General features: G+C 37.0%; 2 protein-coding genes across 5 annotated transcripts in view; one reads left to right on the forward strand and one right to left on the reverse strand.

Moving 5' to 3' along the window:
* LOC5567399 (nuclear protein localization protein 4 homolog) overlaps nt 1-22,343 on the reverse strand; it is a 101,259-nt gene that overhangs the window by 21,512 nt on the left and 57,404 nt on the right. The window lies entirely within an intron of this gene.
* The window catches only part of LOC5567400, a 34,019-nt gene continuing 13,463 nt past the window's right edge, over nt 1,788-22,343 (forward strand). Inside the window, exon 1 of one of the 3 annotated variants that reach the window (XM_021849089.1) lies at nt 1,788-3,702. In XM_021849089.1, the coding sequence (XP_021704781.1) occupies nt 3,700-3,702 (3 nt within the window). In that variant the 5' untranslated portion in view covers nt 1,788-3,699. Of the gene's footprint in view, nt 3,703-19,256; nt 19,756-22,343 lie in introns of those variants that run through there. The other 2 variants (XM_021849091.1, XM_021849090.1) reach the window with 2 other exon arrangements.

The raw sequence follows: 22,343 nt of genomic DNA on the forward strand, positions 1-22,343 counted from the left end.
TTACTTCAAATTATCTTCAAAGTCTCATCCCCATTGCCATAAAGCCTGTTCAGTTTCCTGAAAGGCGTACTGAAACAGTGATTATTTTAAACCTTCGCAAATAGTTGTATTTCGGTGCGATATTCCACGATCAACTATTTCAGGCAGTTTTTGACGTCATAATCCCGGTACTTCATCGATCCAACTCATTTGTACTTCCGTTAGATGTTTCTATGATATAAAAATACTAATAAATAATTAAATATAAAAAACATTTGATAAAATTTTACGATGTTGCTGCGCACGAAAAACAGTTGCTGGTTTGTGAAGTTGTCTAAATGCGTTGCATTATTATTATTCAATGCACGGAATCCTCAAATAGACTTGTTTGATGATTCAGCGATGCTGCATTTAGAAAGAATGAACACATCTTAATGATGAAAGAGTACACACGGCACCGTAAAACGACAAAAAATTATGTTTTAGACACTACACCGAAAAAAAAATATTTTGTTTTGTGGATAAATCAGATAGATTCCGGATAATACGAATGAAATGTATTGAAAAAACTTTGAACCTTCTACTAATATAACAATAGAGGTTAAAGTCCATGCACAGGAGAAATTTAATGGTGTAAATTTTCTTTAGTTTTGACATACACGTTTGTTGATATATTAAACAAAAACTACTAACACATAATTCTAACAATGTGTATTGTGATTAATTATGTGAAATAATATGTTCTCTCACATATGAATTATTAATTTTAGTGATATCAGCATTATTAGTTCAAATATTTCATATTTTTTTCCGTTTTGACCCAATCTTAGGGGTCCATTGTCACCCCCATCGACGGTACATCAAATAATTTGATGAAACCTCATTAACGATTGCGCCAATTTACTAGGTCTTTTGATGTGTCTCTCCAACTTCGATTTCGGCTAACACTCTCCAGATCCTTTTGGTTCTGATCAAGCCACCTCGCTCACTGCCCTCCACGTTCCGGCTTTCGGCACCTTCTGGATACTGGATTCGTCGTAGGGTCTGGCGAGCTCGTTGTTCCTTCTCCGCCGCCATACACCGTTCAAAGGTCCGTCTTTCGAAGATTCTGTCGTTGCTGTGAATCACTAAGGGATGATTCAAATATTACGTAACGCAAATTTCGCCAATTTTAGACCCCTTCCTTCCCCCACGTAACAGCTATTGTATGGACAATTTAAAATATTTGTATGGACCGTAACGTCCTCCCTCCCCCTGATGCGTTACGTAATATTTGAATGATCCCTTAATGAGTTCAGGAATGGTTATGGTAGTGATCCGCCGCTTTCTGTTTCTATGATGAATTGGAGTTTTCCGTCGTAATTGTTGAGCTGCCAATTCTACTATCACCAAAACTCACGAACTACACCTTGGAAGACCCTTTAGGTACAGTCTCCCTATAGCTGAACTTCATCATAAGGACCTTAAAAATACGTAGCCGATTTTTGCTTTGTACTACCAGAAAGAAGAAGTCCAGAATATGCTTAGTGTTCACGATATTTAGTATGTATGTTATCTGTTACCGTCCACACATTCTGGCCCATAGTGTTGCCCGCATCCAGCTGTGAATGAGCCGGAATCATATGGAGTGTGGTGCGGGTGGTCCTATCGTCAATCTCCACTACCACTGGCGCGTCGTGAAGCCACCAAGTACGGAAAAATGAATCTTGGTAGAATTCTCCGCGTGCTCGCACGTTCGCTCACTGGGTGGTTCATCCAGTGGCCAGGTTTGATGGCACTGTTTGTTGGCAGAAGCATCGAACGACCGCGACCGAGAGAATCGCCAACAGATACAGCGAATCGTGTGAACCGTGTGGAAGTAACTGCGGAAAAATTGTACTGCGCGAAAATCGAAACATTTTTTTGTTGTTATTATATCATCAAAGCACATCACACACAAATTAGCAAACAACGCAATTGTAACGCGGCGGCAAAGTGTGAAAACATATTGAACTCGACGGCGTGACTTGAGGTTCGTGTTTTTCGTTGAAAGGTTTCCTTAGAAGTTCAGAGGGTATTGCAGATTGCGTATTATCTGTTTTTGGAAAATGCTGGAGCAGCTCGTACGCTGCTAGTTTCTGTTCCGGCGAAGTGAGGGCGAGAATGATGACGTTGTTAGTGGCGTAAGTTTGTGGGTGGGAAAATGGCTGAGTTCGGCGGAATTTGCACTGCGAAAAATAGATGTAATCAGACACGAAAATATTGCCAGTGCATAGTGGAGGAGAGATAATCTACGTCAAGTGTTCCAGAGGCGAACATTGGAGAGGCTGTGGAAAAAAAGCTGGAGCTAAAATGGCCGTCGAGCAAAGTGCGGCTCGAGAGTAGAAGAGGTCGCGTGAGCGATTGAGTTCGAAGGACAGGAAAAAAAGGGGAGAAGCACGACTCTGCCTATCCAGGACAATCTCCTCGCCGGTCGGTCGGTGTGCCCTCTACGGAGGTGTTCTTGAGATGTTCCTTAGAACGGAGCCCCCAGCAAACGCGTTCATTTCGTTGATGCGTAGATTCGGAAGCACATAACTACAGACACGCGCGAAAACAACACCGAAAGTAGGAACGAAGCAGCCAAGTAATCGATAATCAATAAAGGAGACCTCGTTGCCGAAAAAACGGAAATACATGTACAAACCGCCAGAGCACCGAAATACGCATTTAGAATTATCTCGCACACCCGACTACACATAGCTGCTGCTCGAGTTCGGCTTCATCGAGGAGAGGCTGCGAAAATCCGATACACCGGGAGTTCGTCGACACACAATCCAGTGAAACGATCCGTACTCCATGTCAATGTTTACAAATATATATCTCACCAGATTCGAACCGTTCCGATACGATACATTCAAGAGATAGAAGCAAACAGAAGCCGTCGAAGTTAGAAAGTGGAAAAGAATCCGTTCGTCCCCACAGAGTTATTTATTACGCCAAACAATACGTAGACAGAGTGTTGATTACGTCGCTCAACGCCATCAACGGTCCTTATCAGTTCGTCTCGTCTGTAACATTGCCGACACACAGAATACTAGAGGAGAGGAGTATTACCACACCTCTATGGGCCTGTTATAGAAAATAGTGAAACAACCGAAATCCACCGCTCTGCACCGAAAAAGCAAACGTGCTGAATCTGTTATCTAGTGAAGAACTCGCTTTCCCCGAAGTTTGTTGTGCTACGAAGCCGTCGAACAGAAGTTCAGCAATCTGTTACCAAAACGTGTCATCGTATCGATTGTTGCCCTTCCTTTAGCTAACCGAACTGAACCTACCAAATCGTCGCAAGGTGAAATAGGAAAAAAATATTCCGATCAAAAGATAAGCGAGAACCTAAATAATTCAACACATCCTACGCGCTTCTGCTGGCCGTGAGGGTGGCGACCAAAGAACAGAAGCCCAAGAAGAATAACCGAAAATTCGACCGACGAAAAGTGTGTTAATAACTGTGATATTACGTAAAGTAAGGTAAACTCGAAAGAAAAGAAAAGCGGAAACGAAAGGAAACCCCGAGAAGGTGTGACCACCGAGTGCCGGTAATAAAAGTCACACGCACGCACCAAATTCAGTGGCGGAGAGTGTTGGTTGCTGCGAACGTCGTCGTCGTCGAAGTCAGTCCCAAGGACGTTGAACTACTTCCTTCGGAGAAACAGCGCCACGGAAACGGATTGGTCAAGCTCCGCAGCCCCACAAGCGCTAATGGTAAATTGTTTGAGTGCTGAGTCCATTGTGCAATTTATATTGGGTGGTATGAATAAAAAAAGCGCTACTTGCAACATATAGTCAAACGCAAAATCTACGGAGTTTACTAAACTGTTGGAATGAATAAAAACGTTTTTTTTTACTTTTGAACATGACCTCTTATTACATACGTGTTGCTACTGTCAACTGATATTGGTTTTCCGTTTTTTTTCCAACAGTTTGTTTCGCAATTTCTGGAATTTTAACTTGGTACCGTTTTGAATCATATTACGGACACTTAAGGCCTCAGTGACCTATAATAGATCGGAGGGCATATAAAATAAATCATTCCGTATGATTTCTCCGTGTTATCTAGCCTTCAAAACACTTAACTTTTGAATGGTGGTTGAAGATTTTGATTCCGTAACATGAACAATTTTAAACAAATTGAAATGTGTGACCTTTTCATGATTCTTATTCCGGACGCTTCCTTACTTTTGTCTCATATTGTGGACACTTTGATTTGAATTCCGGACAGCTAATGAAAATCATACATAGAAAAGTCAAATCATCAATTGAGATCATCCAACAAGTAAATAGACGTTTAAGGCAGTTGGGCATTATAAATTTCCATAGATATCTAACGAAAAAGCTTATTAAAACGAGCTTCGAAAGAGAGTACTTTTGAACGGCAAAAATTGAAACATTTCGAGTGAAATGTTTCCCATACAAAGTAGACTGTCCGTAATTTGAAGCTGTCCGTAATATGAATCAAAACGGTATCTATATTTTTATGGGTATCTAGAGAATATAGATCAATCAAACAATGAATCATGTGGTTACTTTGTTTTTTTTTTTTAGACTCCAGTATTGAGATTCTATTGAATTTGCGGCAGAATTGAGACTTCCAAGATTGCTTTGAGATTTCTTAACAGCATTTAGAATTCCGATGATAAATATGGCATTCTAGGTTATATTACTTTGAGCAAAACAGACCGATATGCCGCTAAAGAAATTAAATATAATTATCACGGTCGATACCTTTGCATGTAAAATAACATAATTATCAGAATTCCAGTATTCTCATGTAGTAAATGTTACCTTTATTATTACCAACATGCTGCTTGTAGTATGTAAGTACTAAAGTTTACCACTTTTTATTCATACCACCCATTAAAGGGTTGTGTAGCTCTTTCCTAATGAGGGTTGGATGGAAAGTTTTGGGAAATGCGTGCCAAGGATAGTGCGTCTCCTCGCAACGATCCCCCCTTTGCATGTATTGGTGGATAGGTGGATCGCAGCAGTGACACGGCAAACAAATGCTGAGTCGCTCCACCGCGAAATGGCATGGAATGATGTTTACAGGTTTTCAGGTTGAAGAAACGAGGCAAGCCGACGACGTTGGCGATGTAACAGTTTTGGATAATTATCCACTTATTGGTGACTGATTGTACGATTGGGTAGCTATCGGAGCCCGGGATCTGGGGTTGCTCCACTTTGCGGGCATTGGAATTGGGTATTATTACTTTTCCGAGAGGGTAATGAAACTGTGCATGGTATCGATGAGCATGAAGTCATAATGGACGCGAAGTTTAAATACGTTGTTTTTTTCACTTTTTCTATTGTGTTCTGACTAAGATTGTAGTAGGTTCTTCCAAATTCCAAATTCCAAATTCTCGTTAAATCATGAATTTTTTTTGCAATTTCGTAATTGCATCGTAATAAGCTGTTTTTCATCAGGCCAATCTATCATGAAACGGCCTACACTGCCTGTACTGAAATATGCAGAGTTGTTTAAGTCATTACGCAACTGGAATCAGTTGCGTTATAACTATTACGCAACGCCTTATCATTGCGCAACTGTGAAATGACAACAATTTTCAGAAATTGCAAAATAATGGTGTATGCATTCTGATATGATTAATGATACCTACTCTTGAGTGGTCTTCAACAAAATTGCAAAAAAAAAAAAATTGCAATCTCTAATTGTAACAGGATATTTTTCATCACGCCAATCTGTTCTTAAACGGTCTACTTTCCTGCACTGGATTATGCAGTGTCGTAAGAGTTATTACGCATTTTTTTTTCATTACTCAATTGTTTTGACTTGTGCAATGAGTCATTCCACAACATTTTTTGTAAATTTCAAAATAATGGTGAACGCATCTTGATAAAATTTGTGATACTTCCGAGTGGCCTTTCACGAAATTGTAAACAATGTTGTACACAACTCGCTGCAGAACTCGTTGTTCTCCAGCTAGGCGAGCCTCCTTGAATAAATGTACGACTCGCGCTGTAAAAATCATAATTCAGCAAATCGTTGCATTAACTATAAATTAACGATCAACCAGAAATGTTTTAGTTCTACCAGCGTTCAGGATTATTTCCAAGCATTTTCAAAGTTCTGAAAGTTATCTGAAACATATATCTCCAAACTTTATTGAAGCAGAGTTTTCCATAAAAAAAGCCTTTGTTAAAGAATGTTTTTGTAATGGTAAAACTGTGCGTGTGGCCTAGAAGCAAGCTTTTCCCGGTAACGTAATGCCAACATAAAAATCACCGTTCCTCAGGATTTTTTTTTCAGGAGAAAAACATATTTCTTTGCGTTTTTTTTTGCTCAATTTTGAAAAATTCAACCTGATTTTTTTTCTAAGAATAATCCCAGATTACATCAGCGATTATACCAGGAAATGCTTTAAATATTATTTCAGAATATTCTTAAGAAAGTACCTAGTCAGGGTGTCTATTCGTTTTCCCTGATATTTCCTGGTTTTACAAATTAATTCCAGGTTCAAGATATACTCCTATTTCAGATAGATAAAATATTAATGACAACATAATTTTAATTCAATAGTGTTTCAAGCTTCCAGATATTTTTGAAGCTTTGCATTTTGAAGCTATTTCATGGTGAGGCAATAGGAGACTTCAATATTTTTATATCATTGTGAACTGAACAGAATTCGCCTAGTGAACTGCAAAAAAGGCAAGTTATTGAAAATATTTATTGAATTATGTTAATGTTACAAAAGTATTTTGCTACGTGTTTGAGTAGGTATATTTCTATCTCAGTAAACACAAATAAAACATAAAACTTTTGAATCCCCGGATGATTAATTCAATTTAGTCTGGATAATAGAACCACGGATAATCGAGATCCCGGGTACCCAAGTAACCAGTAGTGCTATTATACAACTGATATGCCCTATATTAGCCTATAATAGCCATATAAGGCCAAAAAGGCTAATTAGCGGTTGCTTGGGTAATCGAACAATTGTACAATAGAGTCCAATCTGTATAACGTTTAAATGTTGTATTATTGATAAATGATGAATCGCTTGCATTACATTCGAAAACGTTCAAATTTTCTAAATTGCAGGGCTAGTAGCGCCTGAGTGTCTTGAAAATAGGAACTTTGAAGACCTTTTCCCTGAAAAAGATACAAAAGAAAGACCGAACCCGAACCAAAAAGAGACCAAAGAGAAGAAAAACATCTAACAAAACAAAATCTAACAGAAACCAGGAGATAAGAGCTTAATTTCTCAGAAATTAGACCAGAGATTTCATTTTTTTTTGAATCCTCGTTACATTACGACAAATAATACTGCTCATTGATTTTCTCAAGGAATTTCATCAGAAATAATTTCAGGTATTTGCTTAAAGATTCAGATAGTACTCCGAGAATTTCCTCAGGTTAGGATAGATGAATAGATTTCATTATTTAGAAGATTTGCAGCCCGAGGCTAACTCATCTCCTAAATTTCTTCAGGAGTTCATTTAGTGATTATTTTCTATGGAATCCCTTCGAGAATTTTCCTGAGGAATTCATCAAAAAATTTTGTTTTGTATATCTCAAGAACACAACTTGTTTTTTTTTTGCCAAAAATAACCACCAAAATTAACTCAGATCATCCGGAATTTCTTTGAAGCTTATTTCAGATATATTTCAAGGAAACCCAAAGTCCGTCTGGATTTTATCGGGTGATTCTTCCATCGATTTTTCAGGGCATCCATTGAGGCTTCCATTCAGAACTTCTTCAAAAATTCGAACAGATGTCTCGAGGGATTTCTTAAAAATTGTCCTTCAGAATTTCTTTAAGATTTTAACTAGGAATTTCTTCAAGGATATCTCCAGGAATTACTCAGAGATTTCTCGAGGAATTCCTACAGTACATCTGCATTTTTTTTTCAAGGAAGTATTTTGAGTTTTGTCCAAGCATTCTTCCAGGATTTTTTTCCAGGCATTTCTCCATGAAAATGTGAATGAAATTTTTAGGTATTTTGGGAAAATGTTTTAAAAATTCGTGAGGTATTACTGAAGCAAATTGTAAGGTAGGTAACCTCTGATGGAACTTGTGTAAGTTTTTAAGCCACCCTTAATGAATAAATCTTACTACAAAAACTCATAGAACTTTGAGGAATTTTAGAAAAATTAGTTTAGAAAAGTTAAAGTAGATGAAAAACCGAATTTAGTACTATACCATTTAATTCCACTAGAGTTTGTATCTTTGATAGGCCGTCTTCAGTGTCGTGTCTAGTGACTGTTAGGTGGGTTGAAAAAAAAACAAATCAATCAAAACTCTGAATAATATCCTGCAGTATTTTCTGAAGGATTCCTTGAAAAATATCGGACAGAATTCCTTAAAAGCTGTGTAGGATGATTTCCTGGGCTGCGTTGTAATTACTATGGAACCTTAAATAAACTTTTGTAGATTCCATAGGATTTTTTTGAAAAATGCTTGGAGGAACTGCAGTTGTATTCTTCGATGAAATTCTGGAGAAACTCCTAGCAAAAAACATAGAGGAACTCAATTATGAAACACAGGAATTCAAGGAAAAAATTTCTTTCTTTGAAAATTTCTTAAAAGTTTTTCTCGAGGATTTCTTAGAGATTTTTTTTGGAGTTATCGTGGATGAAATAACGTAGAAATTTTTGTCAGATTTCTTCGAATAAAAAAAACACTCATCATTGTTTTAAAAGCTCTGGGATTAGCCTTTGTGGATTTTCTTGGAAAAAAAAAATCTGCAAATATTGGAAGATCTCGTAGAGTAACAACTGGGAAATTTGTTTGAAGGATTAGTGGAAAAATATCTGGAGGAAGTTATAAGATAGTGTTTGTAAAAATGTTCAAAGTAATCACATAGCAAATTACTTGAGAGAGTAACGTTGAAGTGCTCGAGAAATTCCTGGAGCACATTCTAGAGAAATTTCTCAAGATATTCTTTGAAAAATCGTCCACCCCTTTTTATCAGAATTCACTGCAAGCATGATATAGAAAAACAAGAAACTTTAGAGACCATTTTGATTGAAAAATAAAAACTTCCATAAAAAATAGAGACCAATTAGAGGCTTTCATTAAAATAGAAACCAAGTATCTAAAAAGAGACCTGATACCAGCCCTCAAATTGATAAATTTATTGTTTCGACATTTTAAATAGAAAGTTGTATTCCATATTACTTTCACAAAATCAATTTTTCAAGTTTTGATTTTTGCATGAAGATATGTGAATCCATTACTGATCATATATTATTCATAAAATTCAATCAAGTCTTGGGAAGTCGATAAAATTTCATACCGGAAAAGATCCTTACTGAACAGCTCTAGCCACGTTTTTATAGCGGCGCAGCCGAAATTTTTTGATGCGATTTTTTTTGTCATGAACATATTCTACCATGAATTACTACCTTAAAGAAATTTCCCCGATTGTTATGATTTTTTCAGGTATGATAAAATTCCCTGATAATTCCAGGTTTTCCAGATTTTTCCTACTACCTGGATACCCTTCTAGTACTCCAGAAATCCATCCAAGGATTTTTCTTAATTTGAACCATTAACCTGTCTAGGAATACCATCAGGAATTACTCCACAGACTCTTCCTGAGATTCCTTCGGAATGATCGGAGAAATAACTGTATTTGTAGTATTTGCTGGTGCGAAACCTCGAAAAACCTCTGAATAATTCAGTTTTTTTTTTATAGAGAAACTAAGGAAAGTAACGCTAACCCCGTAACGCGGGTAGATCACCTTTTCAAGGTGCGTTACGAGTTAAGATGTTTCATATTGTACTCTTGTTGTATCTGCTCTTGTTAATACTGATAAGTTATGGTCGGAAGAGTAAAAGAGAGTAACAAGTCACTAAGACTCACCTATTTGTCCCAGATGATGAGGAGAACGGAGTGGAAAAATGACTCAATCAGCATCTGAGGTTGGTTTCAATTCATGAGACAAGTCTTTCCGAGTTCAAGTGCTTGTATTTGGATATCTAGGAGGTAAACGATTCCGAATCAGTGGAGTAGCAGACCTCCTACATTCTAAAATAAGCTTATTTTCCAAAGGAATCTAAATGTCTAATGCCTAAATGTCTAAACCTGTTCACAGTATCATTCAACCAGCTTAGTGGCCGAACATGATTGAAGGGCGCGCATTTGAGAGTTTAATGGTGACAAACTGTTTTCTCCAAAAGGTATAAAAAGCGGTATCTTTTTCTAAAGAGTAAAGAATGATAATTGTATAAAAAACGACTACTGCATTATTTATCAATAGTAATGGAGTAGAACGACATGCACTACACAAAGGACACGGGTTTACCACCAAAGATCAAATAAAACTGGTCACAGTGGTTTATCCCGAAAAGAAACAGAAAGGAAAGTATTGAGGAACTCCAAGAAGTGTTTCTAATGCGAAACCTCGAATAAATTTTTAAAGAATGTATGGAGATTTTACGAAAGAAACTAGGGATTAAATTGTAGGTATTCCAAAAAGTGTTTCGAATACATTTTCTTGAATAATCTTTGGTGGATTTGAAAGCAATTCTTGAGACAAAATGTGGCTCTCTTGGAGAAATTTTTGTTGGGTTTCTTAACTCAAAAAAATAAATCTAAACCAATTTTGTGGATTTTTTGGGTAGAACTCCTGCAGGAATTCTTGGGAGATTTCTTAAAGTAACAACTAAAGAAATCGGTGAAAGAATTACAGTCGAAGCTTGTTATAACGACATCGCAAGGGACCGTCGTAATAGAGAAAAGTCGCTATAGAGAACAGTTATAACATTAAAATATTTTTCAAGGGACCGAAAAGTATCGCTATAGAGAGCTTCACTATAAAAGTTGTCGTTATAACGACCTTCGACTGTACTGGAGGATATCCTGAGGTTGTACCTTGGAAAAAAAATCAGTTCAGAGTTCCTCCTCCTTTTTTATCAAATTTTTTTTGACATTTTCTACCTTTGAAAAGCCAGATGATATCTTTAATTCAATAGAAATTGCTCAGTTCCCCAGAACTCAAAAATTTGCAGCAATAGAGCCATGGTTTTTTTTTTTTGCTAGCAGGTCGGTCATTCCACGCAAATCATGCACAGCCCATGACCCTCTGAGGTTACAAAAATTTGCATCACGTTTATCACTAAAAACACAGAAAAAAAAAACTGGATTCGTGGTAATTCCAAAAAAACATAGTGATTTGAGCAAAAAAGTCAGATTTTTTAATCGGTAGCCAAATTTGGTAAATTAAAAAGTAACTATTTTTTAATTTACCGTATTTGGATTTAGATTAAAAAATAGTCAATCGACAAAAATATTTTTACCACATTGATTTAAAATCAGTGGCCTGTAAAAATATGGATTTTAGTTATCGTAAGTTTGACAAAAATGTGCATTAGATTGACGTCACGACAGTAACGAAGTCCAAAATGAAATCATTAATGGTGCAAAATTCTGCTGAATACAACCAATTACAGCAGCCAGCTCTATTATTTAAAAAGGGACGCTTCTACCCTAGCAGACAACAGAAAAATAACAAGATAGCACAATATGTCTCAACAAGTTTTTCGTCAATTTTTGATGAGACGCAAAAAGGACATCACCCCGTCACGTTCGTCCTTCGCTGGAATTAATCCTAGCTAGGGACTCGTACCATGCAAGAAAACAACAACAAAAACCAACAAACGACATCCTTCCAGATGTTTTCAACCCCCACGTGAACATTTGGCACGTAGTCTAAACAAAGTTCTTCGCATTTTCATGCGAAGCACAGGGTGGGAAAACAAGAAAATCTATCTCTCGCTTTCTGTGCCATCCTCTCCCTCTCATCACCAGGTCGGTCATGTTTCATCAGCTCGGTCCACACACGCTTAACTTCGGTTACACATTGGATGCGTAAGTTTTACGCAGTTGTTGACAATTTTTTGTCTTTTCAAGCAACTTTACGTTATGGTAGATCTTGTAGATCTACCATAACGCAAAATTATGTGAGAAGACAAAATAATTTCCAACAACTGCGTGAAACTACACATCCAATGTGTAACCGAAGTTGAGCGTGCAACAGCTTAGAGCAGGTGTTCATCACGAGAGAGCGCCGGAGATGCTGCGAGATCGAGAAAACCGCTTCGGTTTAGTTCAGTTCAAGGTCACGGTCACTTGATTTCTATACCCTATATACATCGACATCACGGCATGGCATGTATGTGCCCCGCACACATGAAAAGTACACGGGTGAATGTCTCTCGCGGATTAGATTTTCTCTCCAGCATCTTTGCTGGCGTGCGTACAGATACATACATAGACGCACACTCCAGTAGCTGGAAAATTTACCGCGCCATAACTTGATGTGTGAAACCCCGATTCGAGTGAATGCTTTTCGCATACCGAAAACGACGAATTTCGGTATGGAATTTCCATCGCAATTTTCCTCTTTTTTTGGGGCTACGACGGCCCAACAAAAAGCGGTTGGCTAAATTTATAAAAATTTCGATGACGACAAAGCTGCGGCACGGTGGCGTTAAGCAGAAAGCGCTCGCCGCCAGCCGCGCCGAAAGGTGCAAAAAGTGACGGTAATGTTTGTCCAAATTTTATTTTTAAATTCGTGTCAGCTAGCCGCATTTGGCGCAGATCTACCCAGTTTGTGGAAAACAAAGGAAACTGTTGCATAAACGAGGAGGTTTTCCTGCCTCTGGCTGATACCTTCCGCACACGGTGGCACTTCGTGTACGTCGTTCCATTCGGTGCTGGGTGGGATTCATCATCAGTCGAGTCGAGGATGACAACCAGCAGCGCATCCTTGATCTACTAGGCAACTTTCTCTTTCGTTGAGGTCGAACACTTCACCCATGTGTTCTGTCAATGGGAAAGTGGTCTCAAGTGGAAGAAAAGTCCATGAATCGTAAATGCTTACGTGTATGGCTTCACAAAGAAAAATCGATAGACTTTCATTGGATAGCGAACTAATAGTTACTTGTATGGATTTCAAAATCTTCAACGGATTTCTTATGAAATTATAAATAAATCGTTAGCAAGCTCTTTAACGAATTTTCACGGGATATTAACAGAATGTTATTAAAATCTTCAATAGTTTTCTAAATACTTGACGAATACTGGTAGATCATTAGTAAAATTCTCGAAGGATTCCTAATACATTTTTTGATGAGATATGCGAAGGAATACTAATCAGATTTTGCGTGAAAGTTTTTATTGCAAAACTACTGGAAAGTTGACCAGGGAAAATTTTGGGTGGATTTGTTTGAAGATGTTCGATTGATTCGTCTTCATATCCTTAGCAGAATCCACCCAAGAACTTTAGGAAAACAAAACTTTAAGTAGTTGAAATATACGATGGATTTCTGTCGAGATTTTTGATAAATATCATGGATAACCTTATTGGACTTCATTAAAGATCCTTGAAAGATTCCTGAAAAGATGCTCAATGGATCTCAGTTGTCAGATTCTTGATGGGAGGTTCAGTAAAATCTTCAGTAAGTCCTATGCAATCTCCAAATAGTGTCATAGCCAGCATGTAGTGGAATGTAAGATATTTTTGAAGATTTATGATGTGGCTTATCATTGTACTTATCATAGCGACAAAATTTTGAAATTGTAAGTATAAATAACATACTGTTTTCCATTTTCTCATGACATTTCTTATAAGATTACAAATAACTCTCGTACATGTTTTGCAGTTGAGTTTTTGGATTGGTGGGAAGATAATGGTTGGATTTCTGTCAAATTTTACGTATTTTGTAGAAAAACGTTTAAATATGTTTCAAGGTTTTTTGTTTGTCATTTCCCGGCGAATGTTAACCAAGCATATTGGATTAGGGCAACTCAAAGAGGGTCCTAAAATTTTCAATAAAAACTTGTTTTTCTTTATTAACACGAAAGAGCATGTTCTTGCAACTACTGTATCAATTTTTCCCGCTCAAATAACGGCTATATCATATTTAAACATCAATTTAAAAACGGGTGCAAATATGAATCTTGACATTTTTGATCTTGTTACTTAGTCGGCAAAAATGTCACAAGGCTTTTATTTCTAGCACTGAGGTTATTCCTTTGTACGTTTCGGAAGGAACACGGAAAACAAAACACACCCAAAATTTCAGTTTAAACCAAGGGGTGTGACAAAATCTCAAAAATCGTAAAACATGTTGTTTGGACTTAAACAACGAAAAACATTTAAAACATAAGTAAACATTTCTCGCGTAACTTTTCAAAAGGATTTATGTAACATTAGGAGACTTTTTTGTGTACTTTCTCTTCAATCAATAACTGAGCTACATTAACCACTCCAGTTGCTTTTTTATGTGAAATGCCAGTCAAGGGCATTGTCTATAGTGAATCTATAGTGATTTATATCGGATCTATAATAAAAAACTTCCCAAAAACTTTAGGTTTACATTGTAATAATTTAAAAAAAAGCTAGAAAGAAAATCTTCAATTGTTGCAAAGGTCCTTTAGTAAAATTCAACAAGATTTATTTCTAGCATAAAATTAAGGGTTTGGTACTAAAATTGGGAAAGAGCTTTAGGATGTTTGAACAACTTCAGTAATTTGACTTTAAACAGTCTTCTTTGTATGGGTGTCCGGCCATTTGGCCGAATGCCGTTTGGCCGAACGCCATTTGGCCGAACGCCATTTGTCCGAATGCCATTTGGCCGAACGGGTCATTTAGCTGAATGCCGTTTTGCCGAATTACAAAAAAAAAATGATTTTTTTTCAACGCTGATGTGTAGCATTTATAAGCGTGGCCCAATAACTGATCTGCTTAATTATTTGTTGATCTTTACGATGTAGCGGGACATCATGTTTGTCGCTATATAAGTGCTCCGAGAGGATAAATAATACGATCCGTTCATTCAGGACGAAGTTGTGAACTCGCATCAAGACCTTAAGGTGAAACAGTTTGGAATCAACTTCTAAGATTCACTAAAACTTCTAAGGCACTAATCTTGCGAAGAAATCCAACAGCAGTGTCCTTTTTATTTTGACTTTGTGCACAAGCAGAAAGCTTAAAAAAAGAAGGTCAGAAACGTTTGCCATCTATTTATCCAGTTTTGTGCTTTTGAAAACGTGAGTAGGGGCACAAGTCGGCCATTGTGCCGGCCATCTTTGGATTCCGAGATGTTTCACCTTAAGCTGATGGTTGGTTCTCCTCTGGATTATCAACGGTGCGCTAGTGTTTGAAGTTTTTGTTTGATAACTTCATCAGTAATTTTTCTTTCTTTCAAACATAGGCTATTCTCTCGATTTGTACTAGTTTAATTATTATTGGCAACAATTTAGCTTATATTTTAATAGGGTATTTTACCTTTTTAAATCATCAGCAGTTCCTTGTAGTTATACTGATGTAACAATTCTTTGCATTACACCTGCTTAAAATCTTATAATAGATTTTTCCTTCTTTTGATCATTTGCTGTTCTTTCATATTTGAATATTTTCATAGTTATTGGAATTAAGGCTTATAATACGTTCAAAACGAGTCTTATTAAAAACATATATTTTCTAGCACAAGGTGAGATGTCATTCTCCTCCAAGATTAAGATTGCAACGTGTAAACTGAACCCTGCACCGTTCATTGCGTATACCTATCAGTAAACCAAACGACGCGGTGAATACTTATGTCAAAAATGTTCACTGTTTCTCCGTTGTGAAGGAGAAGCCAAACTTGTGGTTGCTAAAAACTAATTATTTTATTAAGTACACGGATAAAAATCTGATCCTCAAATCATGATTTACAAATCATGAAATTCATAAATTGGTTAGGTCATAATATCAGGAGCACAAAGCATGGTTCCTGGAGTCATAATCATGATTTTTCATAAGCGTAACATCCAGGGTAAAAACACAAACCGGTGCGCTTTGCTTCAAGTCATTCGTATCAATCACCCATAATTCAAGATAACGAAGTGGTTCAGTGGTAGAGTACGTGCCTTTCAATCCGAAGGTTCTTGGGTCAAATCTCAGTGTATGCAATTTTTTTTATTTTATTTATTTTTTATTTTGTCGATCACAAACGGATGCGCGACTCATCATTTTTGGCATTTGAATCATGATTCCGAGCAATCAGCTACAAAAAACATAACGCGTGTGTTGCGTTATGGCAATCATGAGTCATATCATGAGTCCAAATCATGGTGTATTTTCATAAGATGAAAACACGCTGGAATCATGATATCATGAGTCATAATCTTGTTTTTGGATTCAGATTTCTACCCGTGTACCATCAGAATGATATTAGAAAATCTATGCTACACAAGGACGAATAAGTCGTAAACCGTTTTAGTTACTGTCAAAAGCTGACTACAAATGCAATGCGGAACTGATGTTAAGTAGCAGCTATTATCGCTAGCAAAAAAGTGAATAATTGCTTACATTTAGGATGTTCTTCCAAAATCTTCTTTAAAATTCATTACAAATTAACCCTTTCGGCCAAATGACGTTCGGCCAAACAGCATTCGGCCAAATGACTCGGAACCTTTGTATGGCGATGCATTTGCAAATACTGACCAAATATTCGAAATTCGTTTATTATTCGTTCAATAATCAACACATGAAAGTCGGTCCATTCTGACATTTCCGAGAAGGCGACATTTGATGAAAAAAAAAAAAGTCGTTCATGTTTCCTTCACATACTCCCAAAAATCATGTGATATTAAGTCGGTTGGATGCACATAAATACGATAGTGCCCTATTCGGGAAATGTCGATCACAGTGCCATCGTTTTCGTGTCGTTTCACATGTAAATTACATTTTTTTTGTTCAATACATATTCAAGAATTTGTGTCGTTTGATCACTTACATCATGTGTCACTTAGTCATAACATGGATTACGTCCACAGTAATTTAAAAGAGTACAGCTTTCCAATAACAATACATATGACCAATATAAATGTGGAATTATATGTATAAAATCAAAAAGTTGTCTGTCTGTCAGTAACGCTCTGAAATGTTTTATCGGAAAGTTTCACTATAGCAGTCAATTTGAATGTAAGAACATAACTATTGCAAATTATAGAGCACTACAACAACTATTTGACATAATGTTCTTCAGTTTTTCAATGTTTTGTAGAATATTCTCGAACTTTCCATCATTGTCGTTTTCGTTGGTAGAAACTCGGTCAATGATCAAAACCTCCTAAACAAACCAACTTTAAACAAAATGTAGTTCGGTCGAACTTGAATAGGGTTGATTATGTGATTCAGAACGCGTTTCGCTAGTTCCAACCTAGGTTTAAAAACGAAATGCCGAAGCAAGATAAACATGAATGAGAAGAATGTGCGCCAAGTATTTGATTTTTTTGAATTTGCAAGATTTGATTTTTTTTTGTTAATTGCAAGAGTTACTGAAATGTTTCAGATTATGCTTCTGTCCATTAGCATACCTAACGACGGTTTTGAAGAAATTTCAGAAATTTTGCTGCGACCTAAAATGTGGCCTAAAACAGTTGAAGATTTATACCGTATAAAATTATATTATATTAGGTAACACCACTAAGTCCTCAATACTCAAGCTTTTATGAGAATATTTGCCGAAAATATTCACTTTGATTTTGTTCGGGTTGTATGAAGGCTATACACCCGAGTGGAGCCAAGAAAATTGATACAAATTTATAAATATATCTTTAACAGATTGAATTGAAATTGCTCTTTATGGCCATCCGTTTAGATTCAGAAAACAAACTAATTTTCTACGAATCAGATTATTCTTTCGGTTGGAAGAAAAAAATACCCAACTTGAAACCAGACGAATAAATCATTAAAAATCTAACAAAATGTTGTTCACTTTCATCCAGTCAGCTGTTCGTGTACTCATCCATGATAGGATTCTACCATTTTTAAGTGACTAAAATCTCGTGGATGGGATTCGATCTTTGGTCTTCGGAGAGAGAAATAAGTGTTCTAACCACTACACCTGGTTAGACCCCTGAAACTATCACTCATAATATAATTTTGATTTTTTCTGATTACTCTTAAAAAGCAAAATCAGTTTTCTAAATTAATATAAATTCAAATGATTCCAATAATTTTAATAGTTTGAGAATCAATTCAATTTTAGCCTGATATAACGTTTTGCATTTAAAGCCTACGCGCGTTTATCCTGAAAGTCACTGAACAGGTAATGAAATGACCAGCTCAAGTAACGTTTTGATATCAACGCAGTTGATAAAAACATGATTTCTAAATCCTTAGCTCTGAGGAGGTTCAACCCTTCAATTCTCCGAGCATACTCCACTGATGGTCGTATTTTACCATATATGACTACTTTTCAAGAATTTGCCTGATTGTGGTCAAAATTCCCAAGATTTCAAGGTTTTTCCATATTGAATAGAATTTATTGTTAATTCCACATTTCACACTTTTTCACACTCAGACACCCTGCTGTTAAACTACCAACGTTTTCTTTCCAAAAAAAGTTGTTTAGCACATTCTTAGCAATACTTTAGCGCAAATTAAATTCTGGTTTTAGTGAAATTGGCCCTAAAATAACAAAGGTGTTTCGTATACATTTCCAAACAAAGTCAATCGCGATGCACACATTCTGAAAAGAACCATTTGCACTAAATTTAAACCAGATGTCTGGGGTCATCAATTGAACCGAAATCCTGAGATTACTTGCCCTAGTATTTTTAATGAATAAATACCTACCCCTAATTCAAACTGATGTGGTAGACCATTAGGGATCTTTCAAGTATTTTAGGAAGTGTACCAGTTATAGCCATACTGGTAAACTATTGGGCCATACGTAAAATGTTGAACACTTTCACATTTGCAATCTTTTAGTATGTTTTGCAATCTTTTTGCAGATATAGTTGATATAGTCTTACTACAAAAGAAGATATCTCTATTTGTCAAGTTTTTTTTTCCCACAATTCATATTGAAATATTTGTCCGAAATTTAGATGGATCATTCAGCACAATGTTTTTCTGCAATTGGACTTGAACTCAAGGGTATAACAAACATATTGTAATTACATAAAAGAAGAGTAACACATGTACTCATCATTTAGGAAAAACATTGTTCTAATCGCAATCAAGAAAACTTCATCGGCCAAACGTGAAGGATATGTTTCCTATTCATGACATTCCACTATTCTAACATCGGAATCTTCCTTCACCAAACGCGACACCAACATACCAAGAATTCACCCAGCGGGTGCGATGAACCTCCCCCCAAAGTGACCGACCGAACCGCGCGCGAGAGAGAGCGAGAGTCAAGCCGCCGTCGCCGTCGTCCCTTAGTGAACACAGCGACGAGCGAGTGTGGGTGGTGGGTATTGGTCCCTACGAAGAAGCAAGCCGGCCCTCCTGTAGACCGAGCGGAGATCAGTAGCTATAGACCACACGCCAAGAGACGAAGCCTAGTAAAGTTTTCCTGCGAACGCGAACGCGGAAGATCAACAGATTATGTGCGTCACTCACCAACGACGCCACTACTAGTGTGGGAAGCTTGCAAACCACGTTGTCGTCGTCGTCGCCGTCATTGATTACCACTGTAGTCGTGCTGATGCACCATCGACTAGGACGAGTGCGACGTCTTGTTGCTGTTTCAGTGTTGTGTCGGTTGTTTTAGTGCAAAAACAGTTGTAGAAAAACAGAAGCAAATTTTCACGCGGAAAATTTACGGCTTGCACCGAAATCGGTGCTGTTTTTGGAGTGAGAAAGAAGTGTGGTAAACCAAGACGGCATGGAAATCGATAGTGCCGAGCTGAGTGCTGGGGCCCAGTTGTGAGCAACAACGATACGTGGAAGGTATGGTCACTGCTGCGGGAGGTCAAGAAACTTCACCACCTTCGTGAGTTATTCAGGTGATTGATTTGGAGATATCAACTAGTTTCTATTGGGCTGTATGGTTCTTCGTATCCATTAGAGCTGCCCCTCCAACTGCTGCCTATGTCGCACAAAATGTGTCACGGTGTGTCGGAATACGTCATCACCGAAATAAATTGTTCGTAAATTCGGCACCAACCATTCGGGATTTGAAAAAAATCCAAAGATTTGAAAATATTTCAACGAAGAAATAAAAATTTCTATTGGATTCAAACTTGGAGAATATTTTTCGTAAGAAAACAAATCTTAAAATTAAAAACAAACAGACGTGATTTCATCTTCGCAAATTGATTTGAATCCCTAAAATTTAGTCTAGTAACCTTCGATAATGGGCATATCGACATACGGAGAGAAAATCGGGAACAAAAATCACATCGAGATAAGAAGGATATCGAGATATGGAGAGTGAAATATATGCAGAATGAAGGGACCGAAAAAAACATTGACATAGAGAGAGATATAGAGATGTAAAACATCGAGATGTGGAGAGTCGACTGTACTATGAATGCTTCTTTATGTAGTGTCTATTAATATAATATTAAGCTTTCCAATTTACTCGTAATACAGTCAAACCACCATGAGTCGATATCTTAGAGACCATCGACTCATAGAAATATCGAGTCATAGAACAGAAATGTTTTGGAAAGCTGTTTCACTGTAATGTACTTATCGCTGTGAATCCTGAATATGTTTCGAATGGTGGACATTTTTTGTTTCGTTAGAAACGGTTTCAGACACACCGTGGTGCTCCAATACTCGAATTTTGGCTACACATTGCTGATTCGCACTTTACCATTCTGATGATGGAGAAGGCACGGCGCAGTTTTTGTTTATTCGTTCGAATCAGATATGGTGAAGGTGTCCGACAAGAGCGTTGGTGTCTAACGAGCAGAGAGCTCTCGGCGATTGCCGGTAGACACACCACTGTTCATCAACCTGCTGTACGAAGCGCCCCGGCCAGTACCAACTGGAATAGGATTACAATATGGACGAAGCTTACAATATTGGTAATAGCGGCGCAACAGCTGTAGTCGGTATTGGTTGGATGGATGGAAGCGCACGCGAGTTCACTGAAAATGAGATTTCAATTTCGATTTCGACGTTCGCTTTGACCTTCACCCGGAGAGTGGAGCAGCCCCCGGAGCGGAGCGCGCTTCGCTCATTCGCATGGCAGTCGATGGGTGACGCGAAGCGTGGCTCAAGGGTGGATGAGAAGGGTAGTGGAGGTTTCCACCATACAATAACAAACGCTGACGCGAATCGTTTGGCTGAAGGGGTGGGTTTGGAGGAGTGTGGAGTACAGCCAGTTTGCTCTTCGCTGTGCTTTCCATAAGGGCAAGTACCTAATGTGCTAGTGGTTTCCAATCTAACTGAAGCTGCGACCCCTTTGAAGTTCTGCAAATATCGCGTTGACCCCCGAGAATAAATGTTCTTGAAATCAATGGTTGAGTCAATGAAATCTCATAAAATATACAATATACTCGGCACTTAAAAGGTTCACCAAAAACCACAAATATAATGCACCACCAGTAACGTATATTCCAGGAAGCTGTTATGATTCTTTAGAGAAGCCTCCGAAATTCTTGTCAGATATCCATCAATATCCATGAAATCTAACAAAGATCACTATCACAGATATCATAAGAAAATAACACAAAAAATAACCTTGAGATAGATACGAGAGGATTCCGTGAATGCCCGAATGGTCGGGCTCCATATAAAGGGGCGTCCAAAACTACCAAAAACTTTTTTGAGATTTTTATGATTTTTTTAATTTTAAAATTAACCTCATGTGTTATATTATTATGCTTCTTAATTGAAATTGAATTAAAATTTATATTTCTATGACTTTTATGACGGCAAACCGGCTGAAGTCAAAAAATTGAAAAATGTAACAATAAAATAAAGCATAAAATTTATAATTTAGGAATGCAATATTTCTCCAAAGTTACTCACTATCTGAAATCTTATGGTTCAACACTTTTATCGAGTATGAGGATGAAAAAAAAAAATTGGTTGAAGTTTTAATACCATTAAATATTACACTTTAGTAATTTTGATGATTTCGAACATGAAAAACAACTCTTGTCGCGTCATGTCGCCGCCATTTCGAATATTGCACATCAAAAAGCATCCTTAGATCTTACAAAAAACCTTTAAATTTTTTGCAGAAATTTGCTGATTTGCAAGTTAGAGCTATTTTAATAATTCAATATTTTACATATATTTTGACAATATTTTTCATTCAAAGTTTATTTGAAATATATTTAACCACTATTCATACACAATTTGATAAAACTCGATCAAATATAAATAAAATTTGTGCTCTCAGCCCAGTTTGATAACAATTTTAATTTTAAAAATATATATTTTTAAAGTTACGTAATTTGAGAATAACCCTTTCTGAAACAACAAAAACGCCAAATTACATATTTCATCGATTAAGGCGATAAAAAAAGTTTTGGCCAAACTTCACTTTTTTCCGACCATTGTGGAATGGTTTGATTAGAAATAGTGAATCATTTCAAATTTCTTTAATCCATCCAAGAAAAACGACACCTGTTCT

The sequence above is a fragment of the Aedes aegypti genome, chromosome 3 (genome assembly GCF_002204515.2).
Source record: "Aedes aegypti strain LVP_AGWG chromosome 3, AaegL5.0 Primary Assembly, whole genome shotgun sequence".
NCBI classification, from domain to species: Eukaryota; Metazoa; Arthropoda; class Insecta; order Diptera; family Culicidae; genus Aedes; species Aedes aegypti.